The sequence below is a fragment of the Gymnodraco acuticeps genome, unplaced genomic scaffold (assembly GCF_902827175.1).
Source record: "Gymnodraco acuticeps unplaced genomic scaffold, fGymAcu1.1, whole genome shotgun sequence".
Taxonomy (NCBI): Eukaryota; Metazoa; Chordata; class Actinopteri; order Perciformes; family Bathydraconidae; genus Gymnodraco; species Gymnodraco acuticeps.
Window position 1 is genome coordinate 352,633 of NW_022991213.1, and position 12,403 is coordinate 365,035.

Here is a 12,403-nt window from a genome sequence, read left to right on the forward strand (position 1 = left end):
GCAGTCTTGCAGTTTTGCTCCTCCACCTGTAACATCACTGCCCCTCCACCTGCCATACAGTAGGTTACTAACAAGATTACTTATATAATACAGTGATATAATACATGTTTAGTATGCTTACTTATATAAAACAGTAGTATTAAACTTACCTTGTGTGTTCACTCTCACTTAAGTTCCTCTCCCTTTGCCATCAATCCAAAATCAGCTGAGCTGCAACATTATACACACAGGTAATAATCAACATAATCACAAGGACACAATATGGCTCTGCTAAAAACACTCACTCTTACACGCACCAAAGTTATATTTATCTCATATTTAACTCCCTCCACCCCCGCATACAATCCCGTTTAGAAGCCCCTCTTCTGTAATTCAACAACGTTGGACCAAATGACATTAAGAGAACGGAATTTACAATTAAAAGGCTGTTCAACGTGTGTTGCTAACTTGCTTCGGTATCCTAGCTTGATCTGTTATCTGTAAACGTTCCCTAAATCTACTAATTTAGGGATAATCCACTGACATCCTTTAATACACATATTCAATTGAATCAGATGTACTGATAATATCCGCAATATAAATCTTTAAACTTCTTCTTACCTTTAAAAGTCCGTCACGAACGGTCTATTATGCTGCAACTCCACAGCTCTGCTAGCCTTGGCGCTAACTTCCGGGGAACGATTGAGAGGCTCCACGATCCGCCATTGCTGTAAAAAAGTGGTCCATTGGAGTGAACGGAGATGTCATAACTCTTCTATTATATGGCTCTGGCTACAACCATAGAGGCTACAACGTTAGTTAGTCATAGTACTGTACTTGACCCTTTAGCTTTAGCCGTGTTCGTGGTGATTGTGCCTTTTAGGGAATATTGTTACAAATACCAGACAATTAAAATGTCGTGCTGTGCGCTTGAATGTACTAACAGAACTTCCAAGAAGTCTAAAATGATAATATTATACATGTTAACCCCGTTCGCAGGTGTTTGTGTGCTTGGTAACTTAGCTTGTTACTTATTAGCCAGCTAAAGACGTAACCCTTTATGCATACATATACATTTTAGTTTATGATTCAGCCTTGGGTAAGACTTTTATAGTCTATGGCTATGACGCCCATAATGCTAAACGGGAACAAATGTTAATAGGGGACCCAATTATCCCAGTGGTGGCCGCCGGAGCTAACGGAGCCGCAGGGGGCTAGCTCCAGCCGGCGTCCCGGAGCTAGCCCACTGCGGCTCCGTTAGGTCCGGGCGGTGGAGTCCGTCTTTTCTCAACGTGTGAATGACAAGCATTAAGAATAACAAAAATATAGCTAATTCTCTTGCAGATTGTCTCATTTGATTATGAATGTAACGTTTATATAGGGGAACTACACTGTTAGCAGTAACTTGGTATGCATGTATTTCATGTTAGCTTAGCTTCTTATCCTGAGCTAGCTCTGTTTACTTCCAGTACGGAGGCAGCAGGTCCCGCCTCGGCTCCGCCTCTTTACCCTTATTTGGAGCAGGCGGGATTAGACTCTGACGTCACAGTCGAGCCGTTAGTGGCCGACTCCGCCTACTAAGGGCTTCACGGCAACTCTGCAGAATCCTATGGGTGACGTCACGGACACTACGTCCATTTATATTATAGGCCTACAGTCTATGGGTAAAACAAAGAAACAATATTTATAGTTTAGGCCTACATGATTACACAAATGATTTGTTTGCAACTTAATAGTTTTATTTTTGAAATTAAATTTACTTAGCTTGACTCCGTTTTTTTTCTCTTAAACTCTTAGTTTTGCTTGATTCTGAGAAAGTGTTGCTTTACCTTTATGAAACAAAACTAATCCAATACTCACTGTGCAGGTTAAGGCTAATGATATAGCCTAGCCTTAGTGTTTACTCATTAGCAGTGGTGGAGAAAGTATTCAGATTCTTTGCTTGAGTATAAGTGCTAATACCACACTGTAAAAATACGCAATTCCAAGTAAAAGTACTGCATTGAGAATGGTAGTAAAAGTATTTAATTACGATTAAGAAAATACAAATCTGTCAAATAGCCTAGTGGAATAAAAACTACAAATCTGGCTTCCATTGTAGTCGAGTAGAAGTCTAAAATATGTGCAGTACTTGAGTAAATGTATTTTGCCTTTTGGGGAGGTTTAGTCGCTAGGAGTGTGTTTCCCCGGTGTGGCTGCCCTGCTGTGACCGGGCAGCCTGCACCGTGGCTCTGCTCTCAGCCCCCACCAGGGGCCGCCGGCCTCCCACTGAACTCAGCTGCCTCACTGCCTGCCTTGGGTTTTGGTCCTCAAATAATGCAGTGGGCTTCACATGTTTCCTACGGTCCATTAAAGAACACATGAAGACAGTTGTGAGTGGTTCAGCCTCTCTGGGCTCTGTTTCTGGTGGTGGGGTAATTAGTCTGAACGTCATGCCGGTATGTTCCCGTCATTTTCACCGTAATTACACTGTGTACAATTACTATCTGCTGGAAGCATGCGTAAAGCTAGCTGACACAACACCGGAAGAATGTAATTTGTATCAATTTAGACAGAGGTGTAAATAAGTATTCAGGCATTTTACTTGAGGAAAAGTAGCAATACCACATTGTAACATTACTATGTTACAAGTAAAAGCCCTGTATTCAAATGTGTACTTGAGTAAAAGTAGGCCTACAAAAACATTGGCATCAAAATACTTCAAGTAGCCTATATAAAGTAGACATTTTTCAATTTGTCTCACATCCATATAGGATAAGAAAAGTGACTACGTCAGCAGGTAAAACAACGTGTGCTAGCCTACTGAATATCTTTTAGAGATATTGTAAACTAGCCATTCTGATAGTTCAAAAGTAAACTCTTTCACTACTCAATGCCAAGTGCACTTCCAGGTAATTTGAATGCTTTTATTTTGAAAGCAGCATAGACTGTTTCCGGTGTTGTTTCAGTGTATGAACGCAGCTTCCAGCAGAGATGGAGCGCGCGCTGCGGTCGCAGTAGGGACACCAGACTGCTCACACAGAAACGGACACCGTGAGACGCGCAAAAACTCCCCTGACATCCCTTTGTTTCCGGATCGATCCCCACAGCCTCCAGCAGGCTCATGGAGAGCGGAGCCCCGCTTGTCCGCACCGGAGGCAGGTTGATCGGATGCCTTTCACCACAGCAGCGCCGTATGTTTTCCATTCAGGATTAATTGGTTGACCAATGGCTCCAAAACATGCGCTCCTCTCCAGCAGCGGCAGCGGCGGCTCCGGGGTTGGAGGGGTGAACACTAAACGAGACTCTCGCGCTTCCTCTGCGGTGGCATGGGTCCTGGATACGGGGATGGTTGCCGTGTGTTCGCCGAGGACGCGGGCGCTGGATGGGAAGCTGGCCCGGTGGTTGGTGACCGCGGTGCTGGTGCTGATGCTGCAGAGCTCCATGGCCGCTGACGGTAAGACTACATGTGTTTATTATCCAACCTGTGAGAGCGGTCCCTTATTCCTTATTATCAAACAACAAACGCACGCACAGCTGTTCTGATTCCAATTGCATCACAAGCTGGATGATTGTTAATGTCATTAATGCAATTCTTTATTAGCCAATGTAAACCAGAGCCATAAGATAACCACTGAAAACAACAGCTGTGTAAAATATGAGGCTGTCATTCTGTTGCGTCTGGTGTTGTGATCCCTGAGGGGATTCATATTGTGACTACACTTTATTGTTTAAAAGAAAACCGATGTAGTAGCACAGGCCCTAACCGATGTCACGTCCCCAAACAAGCCGCTGGAGCGCACGGTGACCGCAGCGCCGCTCTGCCGCGCTCTGCCGCGCCGCCACAGCGCGCTCAGAGCGGCCGATTGGTTTCATTAAGAAATACACTTTTCATTCATTCATGGAGCATTGAGCCCCGAGGCCGTCATCCTCGAACAACATCCATAGGGGACGTTTCACAGTCGGCACGGATACATGATTTATCATCTCCATGTCTTCACAGCCATCTGAAAAAACATAAAAATAGCAGCAAATACGTTCATGTTGCTTTGACTACAGCTCTTAAAGAGGACAGGACATTTTTTTAGGGAAGTCAAAAGGTTTTTTAAATAACTTAAATACAACATGAACGATACAAGGCAATTTATCTTTTTAATCCCTCTTGCATGTTTTATACTAGGATTGAGAGTTTTTTGAGTTTTTTAAAATTAAAATATTATATTTCATGTTTTTTTTTTAACTTTATTTTTAATATTTTTCAAGCGCTGGCATTTCAACCAACCTTGGGGTGTCAATGTTTGTCATTTTCACGTAATTTTAAGCTGGTTAAGGAGGAGGCTACTGCATATATACACAAGTGATACATTCTTTATAAAAAGCAAAAATCCACAAAATGTAGAATATTTTAGTAAACGCACCTGACACTCAATAGGATTCCAATTACACTTGCCAGGTCCAGACGTGCTCAGAGATGCTAGTGACTATTAAAGGATAGATTCACCCAAACTATATTAAACATGTTCCACTTAACAGTATTTCTTACTAGCCGTGTGGATAGTTTAATTTAAGGCTTTCCTGAGGTTTGGACGTATTGGCCACTAACCCTAACCCTTGATGCCATTCTCAAACTGGATGGGAACTGAATTTCAATGTCGGTGCTGGCAGCAGTGACATTTGGAACATTTGGACATTTGGAAAACCTAAATGTCAAATGTCTCTTTCCAGGAATAATGACTCAGGACAGACTGCGATATGCAATCCACCCAATTATATAATGATCCAATTGAAGCAAAACGACACAGACATATGTAACAAAGTCTTTGCTTTTTGGTATCCTAACATACATATGTAAACATCACATTTCATATACAGTAGAGTGAATGTCATTCAAGATATGTTTGCTTATTTGACCATTGACCAATTTAACATTAAGTTACCATTGACTGTGCAAAATGTGATATAAGTGTAATTGTAAATGGCTCTCAAATGTCCACAAAAAGATGATCTTCCTTATTAAGAGTAGTTCAAGATCTATTGGAAAATATCTGCTATTTTATCCAAAGAAACGATTAGCTTTTATTAACAACACGTAATATCTTAAAATCCTCCCTTCCATCAAGTACTCGATGTCCTCTAACTTGAGTAATAGGAGGTCAAAAGCAGAACAAATGGTCCTTTCTTCTGTTCTCCATTTGCACCACAGGACCGATTAAATATTTGAATGCTTTACCGGCTGCTCTTTTGGCCTGCTGCTATTTTACGTCCTGATTATAATTTAAGTGATTGACTGGGAACGTATTCCGAGAGCCAGAAGAAGACTGCCTCAGTATCACCCTCAGCAGCCTTTCTTATTAACTCTCAAAATTGGAAAATAATTAAATAGTGTCTCCCCGCATTTACACATGCCGCCGCCACCACGCAGGGTGTAATTTGATTTTAATAAAGTAAGATTACGCCCCTATAATAACCACACATATATGAAATGCGTACCCCCTTGTTAAGCACATATTTGAGAATGAAAGAGCTACAGAATACGGAGGAGATTGCCAAATAATTTGGAAAAAATACAGTTAAATCTGAGCAAAGCGCCCTCTCACACATATCCTCTTTATATCATGCTGCTGGACCACAGTTAGCGACAGCTTTCCCTTTACATGGGGAGATTTGATTCCCCTTATTTGACCTGGTACTCAAGTGTTGAGCAGTTTCAGGTGTTTAAGAGAGAAAACCTTCATATTGTAATTTTGTTTTCTCCATTTATTCTAATAAGCTTTATTTGTATAGCTCTTTTCATACACCAGGTGCAGCTCTATGTGCTTCGACAACATGGCGACACATCACAAGTTAAAACAAAATAAATAAATGTGACGGATCATTACAACCTGATGTATTTACACTATGAACACTATAAGGAGGAATACACATTATTAACAGCAGTAAAGAAGTTGAATACAATATAGATAAGGGTTACAAATATACAGACACTATCGACAATACAAATGAATATACCATAGACCGTCATTTACATTTTAAATGATATAAAATGGGTATAGGTCCCTCATCAAATTCAGTCAGTCACTGGTTATCCAGGTTGGGGGTCGTTTTTGTGTGTGTATGTGCGGGGTGGGGTGGGCAGCTGTCGTTGTGAGTTCAGCCAGTTGATAGCTGAGGGGAAGCAGCTCTTCCTGAACCTGTTGGGGCTGGTGTGGAGGTTCTTGTAGCGCCTCCCAGAGGGCAGGAGAGATACATAAATAAAACAATATACAAATAAATAATGATAATAATAAGGGTTAAAAGAACAATTCAACAAAAAGGATGTTTTGGAGGCTGATGCCTAGCCAGAGTGTGTGATGTATTCATTTGTGTGTGAGCATAGTGTTTGCTGACACATACAGTACGTGTGCGTTTTCTTCTGTAGGTGTTTTTCTTTTCGTTTTTTCAAGGTCTACAGAGATCTTCATCCTCAGTCAATAGCCGAGATCTATTGGTCCTTGTTACCATGGGAACAGATCTGCAGCAAGTACTTTTCTCGCAGTGTGTCTGTGTTTGTCAGTCAGGGATTGAAATAACATGTGAGTAAGCGCCAGGTTCCAGTCTGTTGCCTAATCATCAGCATCACAGATAAAACACTCTGATGCCCTGCTAGTTTGTGAGCTTTAAGCTGAGCTGACCCTCTCTGGTTGATTTCTCCTCATCTCTGAGTCACTCGGCACACACTGCTGATGTTTTTGCTACAATTAAACGTCATCTGTGCTTGTGACCCTGTTTTTAACATCTCATTATACCCAGCATTTTCAATAACACTTCATGTTAGAGCCCGAGCGTGACAGTATTTCTTGTCATTTGGATGTAGCAGAGGTCCCGGGGGCTCTGGGGAATAACAGAACATTAAAAGACTGGGCTGCAGCCATTTGTTTAAAATTAACAAGAGCAAGTGGCCAGATAGTAGACCGTCTTCTTTTAATGACTTTTCCTTCCACTCTAACAAAAGGGAATAACAAGAGGGCCAACGCTACAAAATGTACAGTTGATACAGGAATAGCCTGATGGTATAGTTCCTATAGACAGCACACACAATTAAGAAGGTACAATAAAGACAGGGGCAACTGTTGCTGAGGAGCTAGGTGGTTGTCCTGCAAGCCGAGGAAAGGTGGTTCGATCCCCAGCCCCTGCAGTCCTTGGGCAAGATACATAACCTCAAATTACTCCTCATTGCCAACAGGGTTTGAGTATGTGTAAATGTTAGTCCCTCTGAGAAAGTTGCAACTTATATGGCAGCCTCCGTGTGGAGGTAGTTTTGGTTTAACGTTTTTTTGTGTAAAGAGATCAATAACCTGGGTGTAAATGCTTTTTGTTTATCTTTAAATGAATTATAGTATTCATAGATGTTTCATGTTTAAATGTACACATTTTTTACACTTTTCATATCGATTATTTCTCTGTTCACCGAATAGACAAATCTACCTCCATACCTCTGCTTCTGTATGAATCTGTTTGACATGGTGAATGCTGAGGAAAAAGACTGGGAAAGCGCAATCCATTTACCATTTACATATGAACACACAAATTAACATACATGTGTTGTAAAGATATGAGAGATGGTAGAAACCATTAAGGCTGGGTTTTGTTAAAACAATTATTTACTTTTGCCAATAGGATACCTAAGTGTCAGTACAGATGGCTAAACAAATGTTTTCCGATCCCACATTTTGATGAATATAAACAAAGCTGTTTTCAGAGACACATCAGCATGTGAAAAAGCACACTATAAAACACAGGCTTGTCTAGCAAAAAGGTTAAACTTCACTCAACCTTTACATCACACAATGTGACATCCATCAAGCGCTCACTCCTGTTGGATTACTTTGTAACATGAATCCTGCAGTTGACCTCCATGTGATCGTTGAGAGAAGGACTAAGGTGCTGTTTACACGAGAATACCAAAGGTTGTATCAGTTATGAGGCCGTAACGGAAACGTGGAAACGAACACCGCAAACTATAACGGGTCCCAAGGTGGATATATCTGCAAACGGAACGCTCTGGGGGGCCAAACGGCTCAGTGTGTACGCCCTATAGGGCCTATACGATCATTTCCTGATAACGATGAAGCCATAGCCCCGCCTCTCCCCACCTCTGCTGCTCACTGCTGTAGCATGGTCCGTAGCTATTGTCAGTAGCTAGTGCTACTGCTACTGACCATGTTACAGATCAGATGTTAGTGCAAAATCTACAGCTCCTCTACCACAACCATCAGCAACAAGTGGACATGGAGAACTACATGAACTACAGTGTTTGCCACAGAATTTGATTCTATTTGTGGGGGCACCGCACCGCCTTACTCACACTAGTAGTGGTGTTGTTCCAGGCGGGATTTGTACTCGCAACCTTCCGATCATCAGCCCACCTCACTATCCATTAGACCAGTGGTTCCCAACCTTTTTTCCCAAGAGCCCCCCCAAATGACTCCTGTTGGAAGTTGTGCCCCCCCCCCCCACACACACACAAGGGGGGGGGGGGGGGGGTGGGGGGCAACAGCGCTAATTAAAGTTTAAAAGTCTCAAAAATGCTACAACTACTGTCACAAACTGGATGAATGTGAAGTATGTTGTTAAAGGAGGATGAAAGCGTAATTAAGGAGCACTATTGGAGTGACTTTGATGGTTATTGGACTCAGGATTAATTCATTTGGATTCCCGCTGTATGAAGAAATTAAATGACGGCGCGGAAGTGGAAACAATTCACAAAAGGATTAAAACACATGCTCAAAGTAAGCCGGATTTTGCCAATGTGTTTATGTGGATTCAAAAGAGACCGATCTGATCGGAGCAACTGTGACGAATAATCCAACTGAAACCGGGATGGACAATGGCTATGTTTTAAAAATGCGCTTATCCAGAAAAGCCCGGTTTGGACACTTTACGGGCAGAAGAAACATTTCTATTCAAGAAAGAATTATACATTTCTGTCTTTTTATGCCTTTAATAGCTACTAACTTGAATTGTTATTCAAATTAATTAATCCATTTTTTAAAGAAAGATTTTTTATTTTATTTTATTTTATGAGATCCATTTGTGGCGGACGATATTTAATTGTGGCGGCCCGCCACAAATGAATCAATGTATGGGAAACACTGAACTACATGTTGCTAAATCCACCACGGAGAATAAACAGAAGGGCAACCATGGCAACCATGCTCGGGGGTCTTCTTTGCTGCTTTTGGTGTATTTTGTGGCGGAAGTACAGCGCCACTTACAGGCCGGCATATGTACTACAGCGTCTCCAGCGCTTTCGAGCGGTCTCGTGCGGAAGTACAGCGCCACTGACAGGCCCGGCATATGTACTACAGCGTTTCCAGTGCTTTCGAGCGGTCTCGTTTGCAGTGTTGTATTGTAAACCTATATGTAGTGTTTTCCATGTGATAAGCCTTCAAACATATGCATGCCAGAACGCAGATGTCAATTTCTAATGCTTGCTTATCCACGGACATATTTTGGTTGGTAGCAAAAAACACCAGTCTGATTTTGGAGACACCTAAAGTGCTTGTACTGGGCACTAAAAAATCGAAACTCCAAACATAAGTTCAATATTGACAAATATTGGGGGGGGGACACATCCTCATGCTCTGCTTTGGTTAAAACTATGACACTGACTGCCCATGTGCAGGTACTGTAATTAGAGCTCAGTTTAAGACTGTTCTGTAAAGGAGAGGCCCATAAATAATGCCCGCTTCATGACTTTTATGATATTTGGACTATATTTTGGACCAACTTCTTACTGTCTGAGCAAATACAGCATATTGAAATACATCTTGGTCTTAAATGGGGGAAACAGACAATTCCCTGAGGTTTAACCTGAATGGGACGGAGAGGAATTGAGTCTGGCCACAAAGTCACTGATAAATCCTTTGCTGATCATCCTGTGTCTGCTGTCACCAATTCAAGTGATGAATTGTACTGATTGGGTGAAGAACGGCCTAGCTCCTTTCCGTCTCCTGTGGTTTCTGAGAGCGCAGGAGTTGGCGAAGGATCAGAGCTCTGAGAGCCGGCGCTCCGTGAAACTGATTAGAAGTTTAGAGTCTGTACCCAGAAAAAAAGTTCTTGCATGGAGTCTGAAGAAAAGCAGTGTTACATCCGTATAAGAAAGCAAGACGAAAGCGGTAATCAGTCAGCTTCAGACGCTTACTGAGGTTGAATTTAAATGTGATTACAAAGTCGATACGATTCCAGCTCAACGTAAAGATTGACATTAAGGTGGTGTTTTATGCATGCTCCATATCCACGCAGTCACACACAGTGAACTTGATGAGATTGGGATATGCAAAGCTGCTTTGGAAGCAAAATCGTGTCACAATGACTCATACCATATCTGGGTTTGTATTGGATTATCAAAAGGATAACATCTATAAATACATATCTTTGCAGAGCTTTAATAAGCATGAAGAATGCCTTCATTCAATGTGAACTTTAAGTATTTGTATACTAATTGTGGTGAATTGCACAAGGTTCATGGTGCACTTAAGCACAGAGCTGGTGTTTAATGCATGGAGGCTGTCAGATGGGATGGAAACGTTGATGATGGTCGACAGATGAGAACGCTTGCTTTGCTACAACCTGCTTTATCTGATGTGATAAAGATTCTCACACACACACACACACACACACACACACACACACACACACACACACACACACACACACACACACACACACACACACACACACACACACACACACACACACACACACACACACACCATCACTTTGTTCATTGGTTTATAAACCCAAACAAATAGAATGAATGGCAGCACGCTCTGCTGTTTCCTCTTCAGCGCCAAAGTAAATTACATTTCCAGGATTCAATCCAAACGTTTTCTGAAGCCAAAGCTCACTTCTGTTAAATGTATGTTGTGTCATAGCATGTCTCTTAAGATGTTTAAGGAAGGTTATGTCACCAATCATTGACAAATAAAGCACACTGTTGCCTGGTTAAGGTGTGCGTGGAAATGTAAGCATTAATGTGCTTAACATTAACAAGATGGTTAAATAACTGCTAAAAACATGTTTTAAATTCAAGGCAGGCTGATATAAATGAAAGTAGTCTGGTGAGGCTATTTTTAACTAATTCCTTACAAAGACTCAAATAAACAATACATTGATCTTACTCTCAAGTGCAGTATTGTCTCCGTTTTAAAAGCCTGAAAACCTCTGTACGTCCATTGTTTCCTACATTTGTTAATGACTTATTATCAGTGCACTAAGTCAGTGACATGTTCCTTTATTGCCATGAAACACACACTGGGATTTATGAAGAGTTAAACCATCAGACATCAATCTGCTGCCAAAGATATTTCAAGAGATCACGTGTATTTATCTGTTGTGAAAATAGTTATGGACCTTTAAGAGAAAAAGCAGTCATACTGTGACTGCCTCAAGAATACAAGTCTAATGTTGCGCCTGTGATTTGTTCAAGGTCAGACCTCAGCTGTCACCACACTGCAACATGTTGTCCTCTATCTGCAGAGCTCAGGTGAGCGGAGGTGTTGCAGCACATTTAAGAGGAGGAATTGATCTAAGGCCAAAGTTCCTGCCTATGGTCCCAGAGGCAGGGGGTGGGGGGGCTGCATCATCCCTACACATGTCCTCAGCATTAAAGCAGCAGCGGCTCGCTTTGCATCGCTCCGCTCGGCTGCACCCCGCTCTGCCCTCCTCTGTTCCTCTCTGATTATGCACCGCCGGAGCTTTGCACACAGGAAAGGCAATTGGATGGAAGTTTAGCTATTGAATACCACGCATATTTCAACTAGAAGCATGAGAGTATTCTGACATTGGAAGGCAGTGGGGACTAAATCAACCCTGTTATGAAGAATTGTGCTATAAGAAAGACATTCATTTAAAAATGATTTTAGGAAGAATACAACAACTACTTAAATAATATACCTCTTTTGACTAATCTCTGGAAACAGGAGGGCAGAAATGCTGTTTTCAGCCCATCAAATATGTTTTTTTTCACCAAACGCCTTGATTTTCTCATAATGTAGTACGTTCTCTTTGCAATATGTTATGTTCATGATGCCTCTGTACTTCAGAGACTCTTCTCTGCAGGTACAGCCTCTGAAATGATGCACGCTCATGTTTTACGTCTCCAGAGGCAGCGCCATATTTCCTCTCCCTGTTGCCAGGCAGAAACACAGAAGGAAGATTATTCTGATGACACAACTCTGTACAGTCTGGCTCACATTGTTTTTGCGACTGATGGAGCTAACCAGGCTGAACATCTCTGACATGACTACACCTCATCCTTTTACCATGTATCACACACACAGCTCCTTCTGCTCCTCTCTGGAGTTAACAATCTATCCCTGGAATAAGTGCAAGTGTGTTTGAGTGAGGAATATCCAGAGACTCAGTCAGAAAGGCAGATCGTAAATAAGCCCCCCCGCTTGTA

The 12,403-nt window shown here is 41.8% G+C and overlaps 1 protein-coding gene across 6 annotated transcripts in view; it reads left to right on the forward strand.

Annotated features, from left to right (window-relative positions):
- Positions 1-2,950: 2,950 nt before the first annotated feature.
- Positions 2,951-12,403, forward strand: part of kiaa1549la (KIAA1549-like a) — a 161,656-nt gene continuing 152,203 nt past the window's right edge. For all 6 annotated transcript variants that reach the window (XM_034238661.1, XM_034238662.1, XM_034238664.1 and 3 more), the window contains exon 1: positions 2,951-3,415. In XM_034238661.1, coding sequence (XP_034094552.1) covers positions 3,187-3,415 — 229 coding nt within the window. In that variant the 5' untranslated portion in view covers positions 2,951-3,186. The remainder of the gene's footprint in view (positions 3,416-12,403) is intronic.